This window comes from Podarcis bocagei (assembly GCF_964188305.1).
Source record: "Podarcis bocagei genome assembly, chromosome: 5".
Taxonomy (NCBI): Eukaryota; Metazoa; Chordata; class Lepidosauria; order Squamata; family Lacertidae; genus Podarcis; species Podarcis bocagei.
This window is the reverse complement of record NC_138129.1, coordinates 2,773,058-2,799,443: the sequence shown is the minus strand read 5'-3', so window position 1 is coordinate 2,799,443 and position 26,386 is coordinate 2,773,058. Positions and strand designations below refer to the sequence as shown.

Sequence of the window (26,386 nt, the reverse complement as noted above, 5' to 3'; positions counted from 1 at the left end):
CGAATCGGGTTGCAAGGAGGTGACTTTTCTCCCCGGACCCAGAGATGGCCTTGAGGAAGCCAGAGCCCCCCCCCCCCCGCTTGCGTTCATACCGGACGTTGGGGGAGAAGCTGAGCCGGGCCGCCTCCTTCCTCAGTTTCGCCAGTGTGGCTCCACCTTCCCTCTGCAAGCTCACCAGCTGCACATTGCGCAAGACCTTCTGCATCAGCACCTGGTGCCTCTCCATGTGACGCTCAACCTCCTGAGGAACAATGACCCACATTAGCCACATTCAGGTCTCTCAATGGCCGTTAGCCCTGAAAGCTCAAGAAAACCTCCATGGGCAGAGGCAGGCTACCTTGGAATACTAGCTGCTGGAGACAAACTGGGGCTGGGGAGAAGCTGTCTTTGTAAATTTCCCAGAAGCTTTTGGTTTACTGCTGTTGAGAACAAAATGGAAATGAACTGGAGGCCCCTTCGCCAACCTGGTGCCCTCAGGAATGCAACTCCCATCAGCCCCTGCCAGGCTGCACCAGGCTGGCGATTCTTGAACTAGGCAGAGCACTTCTTAGATTATTTTGAATGAAATAAAACGGCATTGATGGAATTATTCCACACCATAGCTGTCAACTTACAGATTTGAAAATAAGGGGCCAGCAGCCTTGAAAATAAGGGATCAGCAGCCAAAATAAGGGATTTTCCAAGCACAGGTATGTTCAACTTCTGAGCCCCTCCGAGCCAAAGGCAGAAAGCCCAGCCAGCAGCCAAACGAAGCCTCAAGCGGTGGTTCCCACAGCGCAGCAACCCGGCAAAGGGGATGCAGCAAGGAAAACCACCGTTCCCTCTCCGCTGGGAAGTGCTGAGCAAAGGCAAGTCCCCAGGCAACGTGGCCGATTTGATCGGCACAAGGCATGCAAGCTCCACCCCGCAGTCATTCTTAGACGCCTTATTGGGTGAGCAACGCAGCCAAGCAACACAGTTGGCGCCTCCCTTCTCCCTGGCCGGCAGGGAGGGAGGGAGAGGAGCTGCTTCCTTTGAAACCGGGAAATTTAAGGGACATCATCAATAAGGGACAGCAGCGGGACACAGTACTGGGATAAGGGAGTTTCCCACCAAATAAGGGACGGTTGACAGCTATGCACCATTGGCTCTCCCTATTGTGCTAGTAAAGGGGTCAGCGCTAATGCTATGGGAATTTCTCCCTTTTCCCTCCCCCCTGCACTGTCCCTCAAACTCAACTCCGGAGCAGATTTTGGAAGCACTCAGCAGGGAGGGGAAATGATCCAATGTGCAAGGAAAAATCATTGAGTTGCATTTCTTGAGGTCCTAACATGTGTGGAAAATCAAGCCCAATGCTTCCTTGAGGTCCTGGGGGGCACAGGGGGAGGAGGTGTTACCTGCAGGGTCTCCAGTCTGCCCCCCTTTTCCAGTTCTTGGGTGGTGTTCTGCAGCAATTCGGAGGCTTTTTTGAGGTCGCTCACAAACTGGTGCATCTTCTAGAGGGAGGAAGCACAGGCAGACAGGCAGGCGGCCGGTCAGATAAAATAACCTCAAATAACAAGTTGTGACACATGGTTAGGAGAGGGCAAGAAGCAGGAAACTGAGGCAGGGAGATAGAGGAGGGTGGGATCAGAGAGGCCAAAGCTGGCTACATATGTGATATGTCCGCCTCAGAAGATGAGCGGACTGACAGTTGACTCTGATGAGGCAGCAGAGGCCTGCAGGCTGGAGGGTGGGTATTCTCTCCCCCCCCAATTAATTTTTTTAGTTAAATTTTAGTAATACAGAAAAAGAAATGCACCCTACCAGTGCAAAGACATACAAAAATAAGGCTACTATTTATATACATAAACACATAAATACTTCCCATCCCCATATCTTCCCAGCACCACACCCTTTGACACCCCCCTCCACAACATCTCGACCTCCTTATTTTATAGATTCGATGCTATCATTGCAATTTTTAAATTTTGATCGCATTATGACATTCCTAATTAATATTTTCTACTTTACTCCTTTAATCTAAGCATATGAACATATTCTTTCTTGAACAGTGTTTGTTCATGTATTCTTCAAAACATTGCCATTCTGATCTGAGTTTTTGGTTTGCCTGCCTTCTCATGTATGCAGTTAGCTTTGCCATTTCTATAACTTGACTTAGTTTGTATAGCCAGGCTTCTTTTGTGGGTATTAGTTTGCTCTTCCATTTGCTGGCAGATACTATCCTGGCAGCTGAAAATTCCTTTCTTTCTTCTGTGGTATATCTTTTCCCAATAAGCCTAATAAATATGCCTCTGGTTTCTTTTGTAAAGATGTTTTTAACATTTTTTTTAGTTCTTCATGAATCATACCCCAGTAGGTCTTGGGTATTTTGGCAGCTCCACCAGATATGGAACAATGTTCCATTTTTCCAACATAAATTAGACTTCTGTTTATAAATTTTGGCAAGCTTTGATGGTGTTAGGTACTGTACCACCTGAAAAACATTTTCTTGAAATTCTCTTTTATGGTGTAGCAAGCGGTGAACCTAATATCTATCTACCAGAGCCTTTCCCACTGTTCCAAATATTTAAAAGGTGGGGCATTTCCCTGCTAGCTGCAGAAGCAGCCCTGAAATCTTGAGCGATGCAAAAGGAGCAGGTGGAGAAAGGGGAAAGAGGAAGGTAGCAACGTCCACTGCAACAATAGGCACCTGGAAGTATTGGACCCACTCGCTGTGGCAGTAGGGGAAGTGGCCCTCCAGGGCCGGGGGCAGCTGGCTGCTGTCGACGTGCCGCCCCAGGGCCTTCAGGGAGCTCAGCACCTCCATCTGCAGGGGCGACACCACAGCGTCAATATTTCTTTATAAAATGAGTCCAGACCAAGTCAGCTAACATCAATTTCAAAACAGCAAAGTATATAAAATACACATTTCTAAAAGACTGAGCAGACTTGTTTTAAAAACAACAGCAATTAGCACAAGGAAGGAAGAATGGGGAAATCCCAACGAAAGAACAGCGGCAAGAAAAATGGATGAGTTATGCAGAACTGGCTAAATTGACATACAAACTGCGGGAGAAGGACAACTATGGCTTTAAGGAAGAATGGGAGCTTTTTGCAAATTATCTAAAAAGACAACAAAACAAACTGGACTCCTTGGCAGGGTTTGAATAAACATACACAAACTTTTAGGTTGATAATATGATAGATAGATAGATAGATAACGTAAGGATATGTAGAAGGATATGTAGAAGTTTATAACATGCAGAGACTAATATGTGCTGAGAAATCAGAGAGAGGAGCTGAGGGAAGTCTCGGGGGGAGGGTTTGATGGGGGTGGGGGGAAAGGGGGGATAATGAATAATGAACATGATATGTTTTGGTATTATGTTATGCTGAAATTGCTAATAAAAATATTTTAAAAAATAAAAATAACAACAACATATATTTTCAGGCACAATAGTAAAAGGCCCAGCAGTATAAAAATTGGAGGAGGAGTGGACTAGTGTAAAATTAAGATTTTCAGTGTTTATACTCGGCTCATCCCCCCCCCCAGCCCATTTTAGGTCCAGTTCAGTCTTCACCAACCTGACGCCCTCCAGATGTTTTTCCTACAATTCCCACCAGCCACAGTGAGCAGGGGCTGATGGGAGTTGTGGTTCAAAAACATCTGGAGGGCCCCAAAGCACATGAGGAGAGCGCTGCATGCACAAAGCACAGCCCTTCTGGCTAGTAGCCATGGGTAGCCCTCTCCACCACGAATTTGTCTAATCCTTCTTTAAAGCCCTCCAGTTGTTGGCCATGGCTGCTTCCAGTGGGAGTGAGTCCCACAGTTTAACGATGTGCTGTGTTAAAAAGGGATTTCCATTATTCCCAGCAGGTTGGCAAAGCCTGTGCAGTCTCGTTAGCGTGAAACAGGGGAGAGTCTGGGAGGTGGGGAGGGAGCAGAGAGGGGCCCCCACCATCCTTTAAAGCCCTAAACGGCCTCGGTCCAGTAGACCTGAAGGAGCGTCTCCACTCCCATTGTTCTGCCCGGACACTGAGGTCCAGCTCCGAGGGTCTTCTGGCAGTTCCCTCACTGCGAGAAGCCAAGTTACAGGAAACCAGGCAGAGGGCCTTCTCGGTAGTGGCACCCGCCCTGTGGAACACCCTCCCACCAGATGTCAAAGAGAACAACAACTTCCAGACTTTTAGAAGACATCTGAAGGCAGCCCAGTTTAGCGAGGCTTTTAATGTTTGATGTATTATAGTATTTTAATATTCTTTTGGAAGCCGCCCAGAGTGGCTGGGGAAACCCAGCCAGATGGGCGGGGTATAAATAATAAATTATTATTATATTATTATTATTATCCATCGTCGTGCCAAGCTGGAAACGGGAGCCTGCCTGGAGTCCTTTCTAGACTCACAGGGGGAGCCGAGGGTATTTTAATCACTGGCAGCAGAGGCCGTTTCTCAAGCTCATTGAGATTTCCCATTCCATTAATTAAAGCGAGCAGCATCATAAAAGAGCAGCGAAAGCTTCCCAGGGCTGAATCTGAAAGCCCAAGTCTGGCCTGCGGAGCTATAATTGGGAGAGAGAGATGGATTTGCCGCGGGAACTCGTTAGGGCAAAGGAGAATGGGAGTCATTATCTGGGCTGGGAGAAGGGAGAGGGCAGGAGCAGAACGGAGGGCACAGACTGGATGGATTCGGGGTGGGGGCAAATGGGGTGCCATGGGGGAGTCCCATTGCACAAGCAATGATGGTATGTTTGCAGCATGGGAAACAAGTCAATGAACCTCGGAGTGCACTCAGCAACCTCTTGGGTGGGCAGAAGTTCAACAGGTGAAGCGTTTCACAGCTTGGAAGTGCGGCTGATGGGGGAAGCCACACCTGCTGATTTCTTTTGCTCGCCATACAACAGGCAGCGAATGAGGCAGACGGCCTGAAAGTGTGAGGGGAGAGCTGCGAAAGCAGAATGAGCAGCCCAGGAGATCAGGCCCATCGCTCTTGTGGGAGAAATGATGTTAGCAGTGCGGGATGGAGGAAAGATGAAAGCGCATCTGTTATGTACTGAGCTGAATCCTAGAACAATAGGATCCAGAATGCAGCAGTCTGATTGGTCTGCAGGAGCCACCCAATCCAGCTCCAGGTGGAAGTGAATCAGTGACCTGATTGGCTTGCAGGAGCAGCCAATCAGGCTCCTTGATGAAGTGAAATCATGAAATTCACACTCGACTCCAAGTATATTTCAGCATCGAAATAACACGATGCTCTGGGACTCACCTGCACGCCAGGTAGCTTCTCCAAATGTGAGGCTGCCTCCTTCTCTGCCAGCAGGAAAACAGCGTGGATGGAGCCAGGCAGGGTCTTCTGCAAGGAAAATGGGTATCCAGGATGAAATTTCACCAAACACCAGCTTTTGGGTTTCCCAACTGCCTTGATTCAGCCCTTTATCGGTTGTCCGCACAGAACACGGTCCCTGGTTTCTCTAGAGCCAGGGCAGCACAGCGGTTAGAGAGCTGGGCTAGGACTTGGGAGAGTCCAGAGTTCAAATCCCAGCTCTGCCAGGGAGCTCAGCCTCTCAGCCCAGCCCACCCCACAGGGTTGCTGTGGGGGTTAAATGAGGAGGAAGAGAACCCTGTAGGCCACACTCAGCTCTTTGGAGGAAAAGCTGGGGTATAAATGTAATAAATAAAACCAAAATAAAATTAGGTTTGTGTTGTCTTCCTCAGTCTCCTGAAATTTGCCTATACAGTGGTACCTCGGGTTACAGACGCTTCAGGTTACAGACTCCGCTAACCCAGAAATAGTGTTTCAGGTTAAGAACTTTGCTTCAGGATGAGAACAGAAATTGTGCTCCGGCGGCACAGCGGCAGCAGGAGGCCCCATTAGCTAAAGTGGTGCTTCAGGTTAAGAACAGTTCCAGGTTAAGAACGGACCTCCAGAACGAATTAAGTTCTTAACCCGAGGTACCACTGTAGTTTGTGTGTGGGAGAAGGAAGACAAGCATTTACATTCTGGTTTTATAGAAATTGCTCATCATGAAAGAGGCTTCAAAAGGATTATTCTCAGTCTCAGGTCTCATCCCATGAAAGTTATGCTTGTATTATCTGTACTTAACAGATCTGTTTTTATATTATTTTAATTCTATCCATTTAATAACTTTTTAACAATCGTCCTTCATGTGTTTTTAGCTTTTTCCATTTTATTTGTGCTGCTTTAAATTGTGTAAGCAGCCTTGAGTCCCAGTCTGGGGGGAAAGGCAGGATATAAATACATGTACAGTGGTACCTCAGGTTAAGTACTTAATTCGTTCTGGAGGTCTGTTCTTAACCTGAAGCACCACTTTAGCTAATGGGGCCTCCTGCTGCCGCTGCGCCACTGCTGCACGATTTCTGTTCTTATCCTGAAGCAAAGTTCTTAACCCGAGGTACTATTTCTGGGTTAACGGAGTCTGTAACCTGAAGCATATGTAACCTGAAGCGAATGTAACCCGAGGTACCACTGTATTTTAAAAAATATCTGCTGTACCTCTGTTTCACCACATGAGGGCCGCGAGGAGCTGCTCCTTGCAGTTTGCGACTTAGGGTGACAAAAGCCCTCTGGAAAAGGCCAGCTGCTCCCTGGAAACTCTTCCCCCCCCCCGGTGATTTTCCCCACCCACCTGAGATTACCTGGACAGATCCGAGGGCGGCAGAGAGGGCAGGCGGCGGCATCTCCTTTCTGGCATCGATGACAAGCGCCAGCCCCGTGTCCTTCGACTGCTTCCTGCAGGATGGAAAGAGATGCAGACAAACTGGAGGAAAGGATGGTTTTTACTCTGTGGTGGCAGAAGCAAACTCAAATACAAGTCTGAGTCTTTGCATGAGATGCTGCGGGAGGATAGTTACAGATAGGTAGCCGTGTTGGTCTGTCATAGTCAAAATAAAAAAATTCCTTCCAGTAGCACCTTAAAGACCAACTAAGTTAGTTCTTGGTATGAGCTTTCGTGTGCATGCACACTTCTTCAGATACACTGAAACAGAAGTTGCCAGATCCTTCTATATAGAGAGAAGGTGGGGAGGGGTATTACTCAGAAGGGTGGTGGGAATGGGAGATTGGCAGATAGCTGAGATGAGCCTGTTGACAACTCTTAACGACTGTAATAGGTCTTACAGGAAAAGGCAAGGGGTGAGAAGGTGAGAAATGGTTTAGTCATGTATAATGAGATAAGAATCCAATGTCTTTGTTCAGCCCAGGTCTTTCCATGGTTTTAAGTTTGGTAATGAGTTGCAATTCAGCAGCTTCTCTTTCCAGTCTATTTCTGAAATTCCTTTGTAGTAAAACAGCTACTTTGAGATCTTGTATAGAATGTCCTGGGAGATTGATGTGTTCTCCTACTGGTTTCTCTGTTTTGGGAGGATAGACATTGTTGCACATTCTGGCGCTATGGAGGGAGAGTCAAGGGGGCCACCCCCCAAAAAAATTTTTTTTCAAGGAGTGGGCCAGACCCCCTCTCTATTATGCGCAAATGGCTTTAGATACAGTGACAATTTCTTGTTGACAAAGGACAGCTGGACATATAAAGGGCCCCATTCCCTTCAGGAGATGAGGGCCACATCAAACCTAAATCTGGCCCTGGGCCTGCAGTGGGCAACTCTGCAATTCTATGATTGAAATCTGGAGAGCCTGGAGCGCTCTTGGAGGTGGCTTTTGCGATCCCTGCAATGCCAGGGAGTTGCGGGACCAGACCTAGTGCTCTCTATCCCCCAGTCCAGGGTGGATAAAAATCAATGATTTTTTTATTATTTAAATTGGATTTTTAAAATAAAATGCTTTTGGAGGAAAAATCTTTCTAAAGATAGTTTTCTAATTACTGTAAGTTACATTCTAGTCCAAAGGCTATTCATCAGGAAATAAGGATTTGTTTTAAGATTTTCATGTGTGCTAAAATCATAAGTTTCTAATAGTATAACCATATTAGTAATTTTTGATATAACTGCAGAAATACTCTGAAATTTATTATTCCAAAAATAAACCTTCCTCTTGTTGTCAATATTAAGATGATACCAGCAAGAATGAGTCTTTCTGTAAAAAAATGATTTAAATCAAGTCTTACTGACTAGTGATTTAAATCGATTTGATTTAAATCAAATCCAACCTGCCCCAACCCATATAAATAAGAGACCAATGAGGCTGGTTTTTTGGGTCAGCTATTGAATACAGATGAAAGAGGTTTGGCTTGTGCAGGGGCAATCGAAATACTTCCGGCCCACCCAGCGGAAGTGAAGCATAGGTCAATCCAGGCGGGGGTTCCTGAGACTAAAATAGGGTGACCCCCCCAGATCCCTTTAATCATGGGATACCCAGAGTTTGGCCCTGATGCCCAACCGCCAACTGAGCAACTGTGATGGCCTGGGATTCGGACTCGGAGGCTGAACCTGAGGGATCCCAGCCTGCACAGGATTCCCCACCTCCAGATCCAGCTGAGCGGGGGCTGGGGCCTGAGCCTGAAGGGTCCTCACCTGTGCTGGATCCTCAGGTGCAGGCGTCAGCTGAGTCTGCTCTGGCTCCTGAGGTGATGGAGGACCCATTGCCTGCAGGTGCTCCACTCTCAGCCCCGTCAGGGGAAGCGGAGGTTGCCTCTGGGTCCGGTAACCCTCCAGCCTCTCCTGAGCTGCAGAGGCTCAGGGCAGAGAAGCGGAGGGAACTAAGTTCCCGCAGGAGGAGGGCTCGTCTCCAGGCCAGGAGAGATGAGTCACCTGAGGATTGGGGCCGCCCTATGCCTCTGGGGAAATAAAAGCCAGCCAGCTCCAGTTCCAAGTTGCGGAAGCAACATTGTTGGTTGCTAGTTCCTGCCTGAACCCTGTCCTGCTTATTGTACTTTAGTGTTTTGTTGGAAGCTGCCCAGAGTGGCTGGGGAAACCCAGCCAGATGGGCTGTCGGATCTTTAGCCTTTGTCAGAGGTAACTGGCCACATTTCAGGCACTTGGCTTGAGATCCTGTTGACCTCCCCGTCTGCGTCTCCCGGCAGGATACAGGCGAGGTCACTATCGGCGATCCCTATTAGCGTGAGAGGGACACACCAACTCCTCCCTCCTCCCTGCTTCCCTCAGGGAGGGGAAAAGAGACAGACAGAAATCTATTTACATGTCTTTATTTCTGTCATTTCAGCAGTACAGAGAAACACGTCTGCACTCTCCAGTCTCCAACAGTAAAGAGATAAACTCCACCCCTGTACTTCCAGTACAGGTCAGATGACACTCTGAGCTAACATCTGGTGCTCAGTACAGTGAATAGACTGCCCCTTTGTTCCAATAGTACAGTCCCAAACATCAACATCCTGTTTTGCATTCCAGGCAGCTGCAGCTCGCTCTTGCATTGCTGCTTTTTCCTGACATGGGCAGGGTATAAATAATAAATTATTATTATTATTATTATTATTATTATTATTATTATTATTATTATTATTATTATTATTTCCTGCCTGAGCTCCTGACCCACCCTGGCTCCTTGCTTGCATGCCTGTTCCTGACTTCACCCGACTCCCTGCCCTGCACCCAGCTTCAGCTACTACGGACTGCTTCCACGTTGCACCTCTGACCACAGACCGGACTTGGACCTCGCCTCTCGGGTAACCATAGGACCAGCACAGCAACACTCGCCGCCAAACCACTCACATCTGCACCCATGCCCTTATGCCTTCGATCGTATCTGACAACCAGAGCAGATGAGTCTGGGGGCTCCTTTCAACGTGACACTTCTATGATATGATTTGTCTATGATTGCAGGAAAGAGACTTGAGCATCGTTCTCATTGACCATCACAGGAACTGACAAGGGAGGCCCAGGCGGCTGGCCGGTCGCTGAAGGAGGGGGACTGACCTAGACATGGTGCAAAGGAAGAGCAGAAGGCGTGCCACGTCTCTGGCCGAACACCACGGGGCTTGCCACGCTGGGCCACCGCTGCAGATCTGGACGATGGGTCTGCCAAGCTTATCCACGTTTCCTGGAGCCAAAGGGAAGTGAATGCAACCATAAATGTGATAAGATGCCAAGAGAGATAGAGAGAGAGAGACTTAGTTCATTGATATTCCACCTTTCCTCCAAGGTGTTCAATGTGGTGTACTTTGGTATCCCCCATTTTATCTTCACAAGAACCCTGCGAGGTGGGTCAGGCCAAGAGGCAGTGGCTGCCCCCAAGTGATGGGGCTTTGTGAGCTTTGTGGCTGAGTGGGAGGATTTGAACCCAGGTCTCTCCCAAGTCATAGTTCAACACTGCAACCCCCACTGGCTCTCGCATTACCTCACCTGTTTTTCGAAACCCTCCTGGTCTAACAGCACACATTATTTTATTCAACAGAAGAAAAATATAAATGTGGATTTATTTATTATGGTATGCTTTTGGGGGGGGATAGCTAGAAAGGTTGCAGCCTTGGGGCAGGAGCCACCAGAAAGTTTTCCGATACAAGGCTTTCCGGACCAATGCAACAGTTTCCTGAAGTGGGGTGCATTAGTCTGCTGCAGCACACAGTGAGCTGTGGTTCCCCCCAAGCCCAGATCACCATGAGATGTGTTAGTTTTTAAAGTGGCATGTTGCGGTACAATGGGAGCTGCGCAAGAGGTCAGCTGCGTGCGAAGACGGTGGCGGCACTATTGCAGCACTAATGCAGTACCTGGCAGACATACAATCCCAGAAGATAAAAGCTCTGGACTGAGCGTCTCCCACTGGGCCAGATCCTGTGGGCCAGATCCTGGAGGAGGCGATTCTCTGAGCAGGACATCTGTGGGGGACGTAGGAATGGCGACACTCTCCGCGTTCTTGGGAGCTGGAAGTTCTGAAAGCACAACATCACCTGGCCAGGAGAAAGACGTGAAAGTTAGAGAGTGGCAGAGATGAGTTGTCCCCAAACGCTGTAATCTGTGCTGACACACAGACACCCACACCCCATCACAAATCAGGACTACCCGGGAAGACCCCACAAATCAGGTTACAGTGTGCCCTGAAATCAGAGAATCTAGACTGGGAAGGGATCTAAGGGTCATCTATCCCAACCCCTTGCAATCCAGGAATCTCAGTTAAAGCATCCATAGACAGCATCCAATCTCTGCTTAAAAACCTCCAAGGAGGGAGAGTCCACCACTTCTAGTAGGAGTCTGTTCCACTGTCCAGCAGCTCTTATGGTCAGAATTTTTTTTCGAATGTTTACTCGGAATCTCCTTTCTTGTAACTTGAAGCCATGAGTTCGAGTCCTTCCCTCCGGAGCAGGAGAAATGAAGAGAGCAGGTGTCCCATAGGCAGATCAGGGGAGAGACATATATTGGATCAAGGAGATAGCGGAAATGACTGGCAGAATCCGAGACCAGGGAGAAGAGTTGGTGGAAGAAGATTGGAGGAAATTTAAAACTTATTTGCAGAAATGTTGTAAAATTTTTGAATGCTGATGACATTGAAATGAATTGAAGAGGTTCTAGCAACAAGGTAAAATGTAAGATGGGATTAATAATAGATAAATCAATGGGACATAAATTTGCTGAATCAATTTCTAAATCAATTTCCGGTCTTATTTAACATCTTTATCAACGACTTGGATGATGGACTCAAGGGCATCCTGATCAAATTTGCAGATGACACCAAACTGGGAGGGGTGGCTAACACCCCAGAGGACAGGATCACACTTCAAAACGACCTTGACAGATTAGAGAACTGGGCAAAAACAAACAAGATGAATTTTAACAGGGAGAAATGTAAAGTATTGCACTTGGGCAAAAAAAATGAGAGGCACAAATACAAGATGGGTGACACCTGGCTTGAGAGCAGTACATGTGAAAAGGATCTAGGAGTCTTGGTTGACCACAAACTTGACATGAGCCAACAGTGTGACACGGCAGCTAAAAAAGCCAATGCAATTCTGGGCTGCATCAATAGGAGTATAGCATCTAGATCAAGGGAAGTAATAGTGCCACTGTATTCTGCTCTGGTCAGACCTCACCTGGAGTACTGTGTCCAGTTCTGGGCACCACAGTTCAAGAAGGACACTGACAAACTGGAACGTGTCCAGAGGAGGGCAACCAAAATGGTCAAAGGCCTGGAAACGATGCCTTATGAGGAACGGCTAAGGGAGCTGGGCATGTTTAGCCTGGAGAAGAGGAGGTTAAGGGGTGATATGATAGCCATGTTCAAATATATAAAAGGATGTCACATAGAGGAGGGAGAAAGGTTGTTTTCTGCTGCTCCAGAGAAGCGGACACGGAGCAATGGATCCAAACTGCAAGAAAGAAGATTCCACCTAAACATTAGGAAGAACTTCCTGACAGTAAGAGCTGTTTGACAGTGGAATTTGCTGCCAAGGAGTGTGGTGGAGTCTCCTACTTTGGAGGTCTTTAAGCAGAGGCTTGACAACCATATGTCAGGAGTGCTCTGATGGTGTTTCCTGCTTGGCAGGGGGTTGGACTCGATGGCCCTTGTGGTCTCTTCCAACTCTATGATTCTATGATTCTATGATTCTATGATTCTATGATTCTAAAAGGGATACAAAAACGGGAGACGTGAGGAAGTCAGGAAAATAAGTTAACGAAAGTTGAGAAACTAAGAAAGAGGGATTTTAATGTTTTTTTTCTTTTTGTATATGTGGTTTTTTTCCCCTCTTTCTATTTTTGTGCTTAATGTCTGTATTTTTGTATTTTGTGATTTGTATCTTTTTTTGTTCTATGTATTTTTCTAAACTTTTCTAAACTTTTCTCTGGATAAAACTTAATAAAATATTATTTAAAAAAAGAGAGACATATATTGGATGAGACCAAAGGCCCGTCTAGTCCGCAGTCGGAGGCAGCAGTGCTCCTGAATCCCAGCTGCTGGAAGAGAGAGGGCTGGGGAGAGAACTCTTGTGCATCCAGAAGCAGAGCCATCAATAGCCCTTCCCTCCTTCATGAATTTGTCTAATCCTCTTTTAAGGGGATCATCAGGAGGTTTGGGCTGGGTGTTCATCAGTATGCGGATGACACCCAGCTCTACCTCTCTTTCAAATCAGAACCAGTGAAGGCAGTGAAGGTCCTGCGTGAGTGTCTGGAGGCGGTTGGAGGACGGATGGCGGCTAACAGATTGAGGTTAAATCCCGACAAAGCAGAAGTACTGTTTTTGGGGGACAGGAGGCGGGCGGGTGTGGAGGATTCCCTGGTCCTGAATGGGATAACTGTGCCCCTGAAGGACCAGGTGCACAGCCTGGGAGTCATTCTGGACTCACAGATGTCCATGGAGGCACAGGTCAATTCTGTATCCAGAGTGGCTGTCTCCCAGCTCCATCTGGTATGCAGGCTGAGACCTTACCTGCCTGCGGACTGTCTCACCAGAGTGGTGCATGCTCTAGTTATCTCTCACTTTGATTACTGCAATGCGCTCTATGTGGGGCTACCTTTGAAACTGCAATTAATCCAGAATGCGGCAGCTAGAGTGGTGACTGGGAGTGGCCGCTGAGACCATATAACACTGGTCCTGAGAGATCTGCACTGGCTCCCAGTACGTTTCCAAGCACAATTCAAAGTGTTGGTGCTGACCTTGAACGCCCTAAATGGCCTCAGCCCATGTATACCTGAAAGAGCGTCTGCCTGGACACTGAGGTCCAGCTCCGAGGGCCTTCTGGCGGTTCCCTCGCTGCGAGAAGCAAAGCTACAGGGAACCAGGCAGAGGGCCTTCTGGGTAGCGGTGCCCGCCCTGTGGAACGCCCTCCCATCATATGTCAAGAAATAAACAACTATCTGACTTTTAGATTTGTGAATGCAGCCCATTTTAAGGAAATTTTAAAAAATGATTTTAGATATGTTGTAAGCTGCTCAGTGTGGCTGGGGAAACCCAGCCAGATGGGTGGGGTATAACTAATGAAATAATAATAATAATAATAATAATAATAATAATAATAATAATAATAATAATAATAATAACCATTTGAACAGGAAGGCAGTCTGTTCATATTGTGTTTGAATTTGTTGAAAGCCTCCCAGAGTGGCTGGGGGAACCACATATATACGCATATATACAGGGGTGTGTGTGTGTGTGTGTGTGTGTGTGTGTGTGTGTGTGTTCTAAATTGGTGGCTACAGTGGATGCCCACGAGTACCATGAAAGAAGGAGAAAAACTTTCCTTCGTCCACTTTCTCCAAGCTGTGCATAACTGTGTCGTTCTTCCTTTCTCCAGGCAGAAAAGCCCCCAATGCTGCAACCTTTTGCACATAACCCTGAGCCTGCGATGCCAGCGCATCATGCGGACTTCAGTGTGGCCGTCCCCCGCAGGCCTCTGAGAACGCTTCTGTGTGGCTTCCTCCCAGCCCTTCCCTTTATTCCCACTCTCACCTTTCCCAGCTGCCGTCTTGGCTCTGGCCGTGCGGGGAGAGCAAACGGCCGACGACCTTTTCCGGTGCCCCTCCTGGCCCTTCCCGGCCTTCTCCGCCCCTGGCAGGCCACCCGCCGAGGAGCTCAGCTGACGGTGGCCTTTCAGGAATGAGAATTTATTGCTGGCAGCGGGACAGTCGGCCGGAGGCTTCGGGAGTCTGGAGTGGCCTGGCTTGGAAGAGTCGTCCTCTGCTTTCTCAATCTTGTTTGGCTGCTCAGAGAGGATTTGGGGAGCCCCCTGGCCTGATCCCTCCTGAAGCCGCATGCCTGTGCTTTCCGAGGGAGAAGAGGAGCCCTGCTTCGACATATCCATCTCTTCCAAAATAGCTGCCATCAACCCCGAGCTGAAGCTCACCGGGTTCTTGAGGGCCGCCACGTACGACTCGCGGTACCTGCACCTCGGCTCATGGATCTTGGCGTCTTGGCCCAGCCGCCGCCTCAGACAAGGCGTGCAGGGCCCTTCCTCTGAGTTTTGCCCCTTCCCGCAGCTCCAGCCCCCGGCCATCTCCCCGTCGTCCCCGTTGACCAAAATGAGGTCCTTCTCCATCTTGGGTGACGCTGCATCTCTGTGCAGCTGCTCCCCAAGGGCTGACCCTGTTGCCTTGGCGGGAGGAGAATTATCCTGCTTCCCTTCTTCAGAAAACCCCAGGAGATTCACGTATTCGCCTTCCAGGTTGTCGCCGATGATGTCGCACAGACTCGGCAAAGCAAAGAGAGCGGATTTCTTCCAGGTTCCTTCTACAACTTTGATGAGGCCAGGATACTTAGCCGGAGAGGACTGCAAGCTCCCCGAGTCAGGACTGCAGTCTGGACGCAGGAGATTTGCTAGGTGGGTTGAGGACTCTTGCTCCACCAAACCTTCCGTTTTGGGCACTCCGACAAATTCTGGGACGGCTATTTTATTCCACGGGAGAGGGACGATGCCGTTCCCAGTGGCCACCAGGCAGGTGTGGAGCGTTGGCCGGTCCAGGTCTCGGTTGACCTCCTCCAGCCACTCTTTGGTGAACAGTAGGGAGCAGGATGCTTCGGGGACAGAGATCTTCTCCACGGTGGTGAGGTCCCTGGAGAGGCACTTGACCACCAGGCAGGCCGACTGCTCCCCACAGGGCTCCGCTTGCAGGTAGAAGTCCCCCGGGCGAAGGAGGAGAGGGTTGAGCGGTCCGAGGTGGACGACCACTTTCTCACGGAGGCACAGGGGCCACCCTTCATGGAGGAAGACGCAGCTGGAGTAAGGAGCCTGAGGATGGGCACGAAAAAGGGGGAGAGAAGGAGAATATAATTATATTCTTTTCATATTTTCTTTTCTTGTGATTTTGGCATTTATGCCAGAAGACAATTATTAGAGGCCTTACAACACAATAGGCTCAGTTCTATGCTACCAACGATTCAGGACCTGCTTTCGGACAGGAATGATCAAATTACTTTAATAGTGGCTGAATTTTTGAGTGCTGTCCATGTAGAAAGACTGGGCCATTATAAAGAGATTTAGTGGTTCTTGATTGATTGGTGATGTGGTAATATTGTATTGCATTATTTATGCAAATTGATTTTCTCTGGAGTTAAAGATCTGACTGGGACAAACCTTGTTAGGTTGAGCCCGTATTTTGCACAATTTGTATATGGAGTCTGCTTGATAATGTGTGGTTTGCTATGCCTAATAAAGGTTTTATTTATTATTTATTTATTTATTTATTTATTTATTTATTTATTTATTTATTTATAAATAATTATGGGATGCAACTTCTCCTTGCTTCCTCAGCCTCAGTCCAGTATACCTGAAGGAGCGTCTCCACCCTGGACACCAGGGTCCAGCTCCGAGGGCCTCCTGGCGGTTCCCTCACTGCGAGAAGCCAAGTTACAGGGAACCAGGCAGAGGGCCTTCTCGGTGGTGGCACCCGCCCTGTGGAACGCCCTCCCACCAGATGTCAAAGAGAAGAACAACTACCAGACTTTTAGAAGACATCTGAAGGCAGCCCTGTTTAGGGAAGCTTTTAATGTTTAATAGGTTTTGTATTTTAATATTCTGTTGGAAGCCGCCCAGAGTGGCTGGGGAAACCCAGCCAGATGGGTGGGGTATAAATAAGAAATTATTATTATTATTATTATTATTATTATTATTATTATTATTATTATTATTCCATGGTGGGAGGATGTGGTCCCCTCTGCGCTGTCTCTAATCCAACCAACCTCCATCTGTCATGCATGCTTTAATGAAGATTACTGCATTTCAAGGGGGTTGGGCTAGATGGACTTGGGGGGTCCCTTCCCATTCTAACCTGGTGCCCTACGGATGTTTTGGACTTTAGTGGAAAGGAGGAGGCTGAGAGGCAACATGATCGCCACCTTCAAATTTCAGAAGGGCTGTCTGGGTCCCAGGGAAGATGACGCAAGCTTGAATAAGATATCAAGATAACAAACTTTTTATAAAAGAATGGAAATGGTTTATTGAATATTTACAGATAAATTGCAAACAGATACAAACCTTGGCGGGATTATTGTAATAACCTGCAGCTTCATAAGAGTTTATATTTAGGGTAGATTATTGAATGAGCTAATTAAATGAATTTGGATATGCAGAAGATATTAACAAAAATAATTTAAGGAACCGCAGAAAGAGGGGGAAGGACGTCAAACCTTGAAATGTTAAAAGGATTGTAAAATTAATGAAATGTATAAATAAAAACTTTTTTTAAAAAAAGGAGCTGGGCATGTTTAGCCTGGAGAAGAGGAGGTTAAGGGGTGATATGATAGCCATGTTCAAATATATAAAAGGATGTCACATAGAGGAGGGAGAAAGGTTGTTTTCTGCTGCTCCAGAGAAGCGGACACGGAGCAATGGATCCAAACTACAAGAAAGAAGATTCCACCTAAACATTAGGAAGAACTTCCTGACAGTAAGAGCTGTTTGACAGTGGAATTTGCTGCCAAGGAGTGTGGTGAAGTCTCCTACTTTGGAGGTCTTTAAGCAGAGGCTTGACAACCATATGTCAGGAGTGCTCTGATGGTGTTTCCTGCTTGGCAGGGGGTTGGACTCGATGGCCCTTGTGGTCTCTTCCAACTCTATGATTCTATGAAGATGGAGCAGGTTTGTTTTCTGGTGCTTCAGAACCAGTGGGTTCAAATGACAAGGAAGGTGATTTTGACTCGACATTAGGAAGAACTTTCTGAGTTTAAGAGCTCTTTGACAGAGGAATGGACGGTGGTGGATTGCCAAGGGTTGGACTAGATATGACCCGTGGGGTCCCTTCCACCTCTGTAACTCTAAGACTGCAGCCCCCACAACAGAGACTGTTGGCAGTTGCAGTCCAAGACCCCTGGAGGGCACCAGGTTGGGGAAGGATGCTCTAAAGGGCAGCTACCCAAAGCCCGGGCAATTCCTCTTGCACTTACGCAGGCCGCCTGCCGCACGTGCTCCAGAAGGCGCTTGGAAGGGATGAGGAAGTCCAGCAGGCAGCACAGCCCATCGCTGTGGTATTTGGCCTCCAGGACGCGGAAGAGCTGGCTGAGGACCGTGGGGGCCGTGATGTCAAACGGGGGGTAGAGGCCCGAGAGCGTGTTCTGCACGGCAACATCCAGGGACTGGGGGTCCTTTAAGAAAAGGGGGACAGCAAGCAGAGCATTTCACAATCAATTGCATACACACACACACACACACACACACACACACACACACATATGAATTCGCCTTGTTTTGAGTCAGACCCTGGGGTCACCTTGCTCAGAACCAGATCTCATCCACAGTGGTTTCTCTCCATTTTGATTTCCCCCCAGTCTCAAGTTCAGATCTCCCCATTTGCATGCTGGTTCCTGCATTGCAGGGGGTTGGACTAGATGACCCCTCGGGGTCCCTTCCTACCCTCCAGTTCTACGGTTCTCTGAGTTTCTCACTCCTCTTTAGGCTTTCAGGGCACAAACAGGCCACAGAGCTTTATTTCTGCCCTTGCCAGCTTTGACCTACAGCAGACACAATTTGCCTCGTAGGTCACAGTCTGTATTTAGCTCTCCTTGACGCGGACGGGCAGGGATGGAGTGGCAGAGGCCTCAGCGAAGGCTGGCTGATGAGCTAGTGCCACCGGTGGCTGTCTCAGTAGGCTTCTCTTGTGGCCACCAATGTCCCACGACAATGGAGGACAATGGTGCTGGTCAACAAATACTTAGGCCTGGAGGCCTTGAGTCTTGGAATTCTCTGGGCAGCTTTCAAAACTTTTTTAAAAACCCAGTTGATACACACATTTCCAGCTATCATCCCTGGTCAAACAGGTTAGTAGAGTTTTGCTGTGTTCCAAAAACCTGCAGCACCTATTTATTTCCTTATTTACTACCTTTATATCCCCCAAGGAGCTCGAGGTGGCATCCATAATTCTCCTCCTCATTGTTTTATCCTTGCAGCAACAGCCCTGGGAGGTAGGTGAGGCTGAGAGGCAGTGGCTGGCCCCCAAGGTCACCCAGTGAGCTTCATGGCTGAGTGGCAGGATTTGAACCCTGGTCTCTCCCAGATCTTTGTCCAACCCTCTAACTAGCAACCACTGCTCTGCCACTGGTTCTCTACACTTGTTTAACCTCCTGCATTTCATAGGGTTGGACGAGATGACCCTGGGGTGTCCCTTCCAACTCTATGATTCTATGATAGCAAGGGAGACGCAGTGGCATAGCATGGGTTGTCAGCACCCGGGGCAAGGCAAGTAATTTGCGCCCCCAAACCCGTGGATTTGCGCCCCCTAACCCTAACCCTAACCCCCAGATGTTGCGCCCAGTGCGGCCGGCCCCCCCTGCACCCCCCACGCTACGCCACTGGGGAGACGAAATGAGTAGACCTATATACAGCATCACCTCCTGGCAAATAGAAGGGGAAGAAATGGAGGCAGTGAGAAATTTTACTTTCTTGGGCTCCATGATCACTGCAGATGGTGACAGCAGCCACGAAATTAAAAGACGCCTGCTTCTTGGGAGAAAAGCAATGACAAATCTAGACAGCATCTTAAAAAGCAGAGGCATCACCTTGCCAACAAAGGTCCGTATAGTTAAAGCTCTTGTTTTCCCAGTAGTGATGTATGGAAGTGAGAGCTGGACCATAAAGAAGGCTGATCGCCGAAGAATTGATGCTTTTGAATTCTGGTGCTGGAGGAGACTCTTGAGAGTCCCATGGACTGCGAGAAGATCCAACCTCTCCATTCTGAAAGAAATCAGCCCTGAGTGCTCACTGGAAGGACAGATCCTGAAGCTGAGGCTCCAAGACTTTGGCCACCTCATGAGAAGAGAAGACTCCCTGGAAAAGACCCTGGTGTTGGGAAAGATGGGGGGCACAAGGAGAAGGGGACGGCAGAGGACGAGATGGTGGGACAGTGTTCTCAAAGCTAACTGCGGGAGGCAGTGGAAGACAGGAGTATCTGGCGTGCTCTGGTCCAGGGGGTCACGAAGAGGCAGATACAACTAAATGACTAAACAACAACAACAATACAGTGGTACCTTGGGTTAAGTACTTAATACGTTCCGGAGGTCTGTTCTTAACCTGAAACTGTTCTTAACCTGAAGCACCACTTTAGCTAATGGGGCCTCCCGGTGCCTCTGCGCCACTGGAGCACGACTTCTGTTCTCATCCTGATGCAAAGTTCTTAACCCGAGGCACTATTTCTGGGTTAGCGGAGTCTGTTACCTAAAGCATCTGTAACCTGAAGCGTCTGTAACCCGAGGTACCACTGTATACAGCTTGGGTAACAAGGGCTCCAATCACAAGACTCTGAAAAGCTCTCATCTGGCTCCAGCGTGGGATCAACCCTTCTGGATCTCAACCCCTTCTGTCAAGCCTCTGTTTGTGTTGAGATGGAAACCTCTGACCAGGAAATCTCTCCCTGGCCTCTGTGTTTGCACAGAGGGCTCTTGGCGGTGCCTCGATCGCCCGTCCAATGTAAGCAAGTCGAGCGCTGGCCCGCCCTGACGCCCCTGGCCTGGGGGACCCGAGTCGGCTCTCCCAAAGAGCACCCTCCCTCTTCCCTCTTGCTCCCGGGGTGGCCTCTGGGGAACTGCTCTCGCTCAGCCTGACATGAAAGATGTTTGCGGAGCTCTGTTCCTGCAGCCCACGCTCTGGAGGGAGCACCCTATTTATCCTGCAAGCCAGACCTCTTCCCAGACTCTGCGTTCCTGGCAGATGGCCGAGGAGGAGGAGGAGAAGCTGCTCCTGGGTGATGAGAGGAAGATCTTGCGAGAGGGCCTGCTGCTCTCCCCAAAAACATCTCTGCCTGCCACAAAAGCTGCAGCGCTGCCAGCCAGCCCTGGAAATTTTATCACCCTCCTCGTGATGCTCGCTTGCTGCGCTCCCTGCCAAAAGCCCTGGCTTCGGGAACCAGGCGGCCAAATGGAAATCCCAGCTGCGCCGAGGAGCTGGATTTAAATTGGAAGGAACTTGCACCTCCTCTCCGTCCCGTTCTGTTTATGGAAAAGTTCTGGGAAGCGTTTGCGCAGCTGAAGGAATGCTTCGTGCCGGTGGATAGTATTGCCGGGGCTGGATATTGTTAGCTGACCTGCTGGAATGCTTTGCGCTCATCTAAACACCAGAGGTTTCGGTGGAGATGGTCATGTTCATGGACCCAGAATTCTGTAGAGCTGGAAGGGACCCGAAGCGTCATCCAAACCCCTATGGTTGCGTTACATTGCGATGCGTTATAATTATGGTCATTGTGCTTAATTTGTTAAACCTGTAAACGGAATGTGATTCAGAAGGTGACTGAGCGAGGGCCAGAGAATGGAAGAAATATCTCTCTGCTGTGAGAACGGTTTCAGATTTTAGACACTTGACAGGTAGTTTGGGGCCACAATTAAGCCTAGATTCATTATTTTGTCTCTCTAAAACCACAGCTGAAAAATCAGAGGGTGCATCTGAGTCCCACTGAATTCAACGGCTAAATCTCGCTAATTTTAGCAAAACAGGCTTGCGCTTGAAGCAAAATGTGAATCATGCATTTCACGGAATGAAAATTCTGCTCTCTCCTCACAAGGTATTCTAGAAGGTCTTTGAGAGGAGGACTTTGCTTCCTCACTTTTGACCCGGGGGGGGGGGTAGATGGGCTTCCCTGAGAGCTCCTCCCTTCCCCATTAAAACCCCAGAACCTTCTGATGTAGTGGGACACGGGGGACAGAGAAGAAACACTGCTCCGGATCCCACCCCATCACTTCAAACACACGGTTTGAGGCATTTTATGGCTTGGTGAGGACTACTGTTGTGATTTCATAGAGATTTGAGGCTTTGCCTCCTCTTTGGCTTCCCACTGCCTCAGAAAGACTTGTGGGCCCCGCAAGCCTCCTGTAATCTTCCTGCTTCTCCCCCAAATTTCTTCTGCAAACTTCTTTCATCTAGATTGGTGGTCATCACAGTTCATCCCTCTTTGCTCTCTGCCTCTAAGGCCCCTTATCAAAACCAATCTCCCTCCTTGTCTTCTGCAAGGGGGGAGAGAATCCTCTAAATCTGGGGGAGGGGGGAGCATGGCCGCCTGAGGGGTCCCAGCTGCAAGGATCGAGCCAAGCGCTCAGACTGTCACTCAGAGGCAGCCTTGTGCCAATGGAGCCGAAAGGGGAAAGGGCTGGCTGGGTGGGTGTGCCGAGGGGGAGCAGATCTATTAATTCCTCTGTTTTCTGGACCTGATCCCTTCTGTCTGCAATGAGGCAGAGCCAGGCGGTTTTCCTAACCGCATCAGCTTCCCAGCCCCACACACTCCCTTTCCAAACAGCTGCTAATGATCTCTGCATCCCTCAGCCCCTCTCTCGGTGCCAAACTTTTGTTCCGAGCGGCAAGCTGTGCATGAGAAAGGGGATCCTCTTCCCAGGCAGGGAGAGGAGGAGGAGGAGGAGGAGGGAACCTGCTTCATCTTGCAAACTGAGAAGCAGGAGCCCTGGCTGGCAGGCCTAAGAACATAAGGAGAGCTGGCTGCTGGATCAGGCCCATGGCCCATCTAGTCCACAATCCTGTTTTCACAGGGGCCAAGCAAGGGCCAGTTACAGGAAGCCCACAAGCCAGACCTGAGCACCAAGAACAGCTTTCCCTCCAGCAGATTCCAGCAACTCCAACGGCTACAGCTTTGTCCATAGTGACTGTGCTGAGCAACTGCTGGAGAAGAAACAGCCCACAATGCCATATCCTCCAGCATTTCTCCAATGAAAATAGGGAGCTTCCAACATATAGAAGAACATCGGACATTTAAAAACTTCCCCATACAGGTCTGCCTTCAGATGTCTTCTAAAGCTTGTATAGTTACTTATCTCCTTGGCTCGGAGGGTCGCATAACTCCCTACCGTCCAGCATTTCTTTGATGAAAAAAGGGACGTCCTAAGGAAAAGAGATGGGACGCGGGTGGTGCTGTGGGTTAAACCACAGAGCCTAGGACTTGCCAATCAGAAGGTCGGCGGTTTGAATCCCCGCGACGGGGTGAGCTCCCGTTGTTCAGTCCCAGCTCCTGCCAACCTAGCAGTTCGAAAGCACGTCAAAGTGCAAGTAGATAAATAGGTACTGCTCTGGAGGGAAGGTAAATGGCGTTTCCGTGCGCTGCTCTTGTTTGCGAGAAGTGGCTTAGTCATGCTGGCCACATGACCCGGAAGCTGTACGCTGGCTTCCTCGGCCAATAAAGCGAGGTGAGCGCCGCAACCCCAGAGTTGGCCACGACTGGACCTAATGGTCAGGGGTCCCTTTACCTTTAGGGAAAAGAGGGACATTCCAGGATCAAATGAGAAACTGGGGCAGCTACTGTAAGTCCCTGGAAAACAGGGACACTTGGAGGGTCTGCAAGGATGCAGTACCACAGAGTTGGGTTGGAGCACTCATAAAATCAATATCCACACTTATATTTTGCCCCGTGCTTTCTAGGCAAAGGTCCTGTGCTTTAAAGCTCTGTGTCTGAGGGCTCTTCACGCCACACCCTCGGCAGAAACCTGCTTTTTAAAGCTGAAGCACAACTCAAGACAATTCCGTTTCTCCACGGATTGCCATTTGCTCCGATTCCGTGGTAAAGAGTGGGTTTCACTGTGAAAGCTCCAGGGCGAAAAATGAGAGCTAGGATAGAGAACTTTGTGCCTGGGAAGCACAGAGGAAAGATAGGTGTGGATAAGCCCATAGACTCATAGAACAGTAGTTAATAGGAACCTCATCTAGTCAAACCCCTTTCAAAGCGGGAATCCCAGACACATGGCTGCCACCAAAACTCTGTGAAGGAATGCTACATCGGCACCTCCACTGGTACAAACCGAGGCAAGACGATATGTGTGGAGGGCAGGAGAATCATAGAATTGTAGAGCTGGAAGGGGACACCAAGGGCCATCTAGACCAACCCCCTGCAATGCAAGGATCACAGGCACAGAATCCCTGACCTCGTGGCCCTGCCACCTCTCTTTAAGAGCCTTCGATGAAGGAAACTCCACCCCCTTCCAAGGTGGTCCTTTTCACTGTCAAACTGCTCCCACCCTCAGAAAGTTCTTCCAAATGTTGAGTCAGGATCTCCTTCCTTGTCATTTGAATCCATTAGTTGGAGCCCTCCCCTCTTGGAGCAGCAGAAAGCAAGCTTGCTCCATCTTCCATCTGACCTTCAGATATTTGAAGACGGGTGTCACGTTACCTCTCATGTCTTGTCCAGGCTAAACATACCCAATGCCCTCAGTCCGCAAGATCCCGGTCCAAATCAACATTTTTGAACCAATATATAAATATGTGCAACAGGCAAAGGTGTCTCTTTAACCGGCCGAGTGAGGTCAAGTGAGGTCAGGCAATCCTCCGCCAGGGGGAAAGCCCCCAAAAGTTTGCACGTCGCAAGAAGCACCTGCACCTCCAACCCTTTGCTCAGGGTGACATTACTGGCAACTAGAGGTTCTCCAAAGAATCACACAATTTCTCCTGCACTGATTGAATTCCTGACACTTCACTCATGACAGGTACAAAGGAACACAGGTGGCTGCCTTATCCCGAGTCAGGCCATTGCTCCACCCAGTTCAGTACTGTCTACCCTGACTGGCAGCAGCTGTCCGGGGTTTCAGGCAGCGAAATCTCCCAACCCTTTCCAGAGATGCTGGTGAGGAACGAGCCTGGGGCCTCCTGCCACTGAGCCCCTCCCCAAATCCAGAGGTGTCCAATGGCTTCAGGAATGATGCTTTGACTCAGCCCAGCAACCACGAGGAATCTTGTTGGATCCCAAGGCCTGCTGACTGTTGGCCCCACTTTGCTGAAGCGGAGCAGAGGCGACCTTGCTGGCCTCACCTCTTGTCCCAAACCACCAGGAGCATCCCTGGCGGGAACACAACCGCTTAAAAACTCCCTAATCATCAGCTTCCCATCTCCATCAATTCCCACGGAAGGGCCACAGGCTTTGCAAAGTCTACACCCAACAGCTGCTGGGAAACCAATGTAATGCCCCGTCTGACTAAGAAGGTCCTCCAACCGCTCTGGACAGGCTGTCTTTTGAAGGAGCAGGTGGTTGCAGGAACCTTATTTAGAGCAGCCTCGTTCCATAGGACAGGCACCTGAAGCTCTGGAAAGCTCTCAGAACAAGAAGAGAATCATAGAATCGGAGAAGTGTAGAGGGTCATCTAGTCAAAGGTCATCAAGAGAAAGTGGACCTCTTGATCATTCCAAATGCCGAGTCATAGAATCACAGAAGGGGTCCCAAGGGTCAGCTAGCCCAACCCCCTGGAATGTAGGAATCACAGCTAAAAATTCCCTGACAGGTGGCCCTCTGACCCCAGTTTAAACACCTCCTATGAAGGAGAGAAAAGGGACGCGGGTGGCGCTGTGGGTTAAACCACAGAGCCTAGGGCTTGCCAATCAGAAGGTCGGCGGTTCGAATCCCCACGATGGGGTGAGCTCCCGTTGCTCAGTCCCAGCTCCTGCCAACCTAGCAGTTCAAAAGCACATCCAAGTGCAAATAGATAAATAGGTACCGCTCCGGCGGGAGGGTAAATGGCGTTTCCGTGCGCTGCTCTGCTTTGCCAGAAGTGGCTTAGTCATGCTGGCCACATGAACCGGAAGCTGCACGCCGGCTCCCTGAGCCAGTAAAGCGAGATGAGCGCTGCAACCCCAGAGTCGGGCACGACTGGACCTAATGGGCAGGGGTCCCTTCACCTTTACCTTTTATGAAGGAGAGACTACCACCTTCCCAGGAAGCCCATTCCACGGCTGAACAGCCACAAGGACAATCTGTATCCTACACTGACCCCAATTCCTCCACGCCCCCTTATTTAAAGAAGCAAACCCGTAGCCTGGAGCAGAAGCCCCCTCCTCCCTCCCTGCTGCCCCACAAGGTCGACAGAGAGCCGAAAGAGGAGGGTCTCACGGTGTGGCCGAGCCAGGGAGAAACTAAACAGCCACAGACGATGCCCTTCGGATTACCATGGTTCCCTCGGAAGCGACGCTGGAGGGGGCAGAGAAGCGAGGGGGGCACCAAGTCCCAGCGCCGCCGCCCCCCCCAAAAGAAACCTCCTGGATCACTTGTTGGCCAACTCCTTGCTGCTGCGTCTGGGTCTCGCGTCAAGCTCCTTCCCAGCCATCTGGGCTGCTGGGCTTGTCTTCTGCGGTGGGGGCACCACGACGGACCCCAGGTTTGCCCCACACACCCCAAGGAGACAGCGGGGAGGCCTCAGGCCAGCTTGCAAACCCTCCAGCCTCAACCCTGCCAGAGTCCAGCGCCACTGCTCGCTCCTCTCCAAACTTCTCCCATCCTTCGCGTCTTGCAAAAGAAAAAGGAGCCCGCTCTCTCTAGCTGCGAGGGGGAGGGATTGAGGAGTGGAAAGGAGGAGAAAAGACGGGGGGGGGGAGGCTGCCTGAGCTTTAAAAAGCTGCCTCTCTCTCTCTCTTTCCCTGGCTGGCGTTGCTGGAGAGGCTCTCGCACAGCAATGCCAGAGCCAGCGAACAGCGGTCCTCTTTGTGCCCAGCGGCAGAGGCCCTGCCCCGTGGCCAGACAGGCCTGGAACCAGCTGCAGGGTGCCCAGGAAGGCTTGGGGGGTGCAGGATCCAGCCATGATGTCACACGGGCCCTTTGCACCTGGGATCAAAGCCGCCAGGTCAACGGGCCAGCCAAACCATCGCCCTCCTTCCAGCCTTGTTTCTGTCCAG

The 26,386-nt window shown here is 49.5% G+C and overlaps 1 protein-coding gene across 1 annotated transcript in view; it reads right to left on the bottom strand.

Annotated features, from left to right (window-relative positions):
* Positions 1–26,072, bottom strand: part of KIAA1755 — a 31,327-nt gene extending 5,255 nt beyond the window's left edge. The window contains 10 exon segments of the mRNA XM_081196022.1: positions 93–241; positions 1,377–1,475; positions 2,672–2,788; positions 5,224–5,310; positions 6,615–6,708; positions 9,804–9,927; positions 10,595–10,774; positions 14,266–15,541; positions 17,695–17,892; positions 25,664–26,072. Of these exon segments, the coding sequence (XP_081052148.1) occupies positions 93–241; positions 1,377–1,475; positions 2,672–2,788; positions 5,224–5,310; positions 6,615–6,708; positions 9,804–9,927; positions 10,595–10,774; positions 14,266–15,541; positions 17,695–17,892; positions 25,664–25,666 (2,327 nt within the window). The 5' untranslated portion in view covers positions 25,667–26,072.
* Positions 26,073–26,386: the final 314 nt, after the last annotated feature.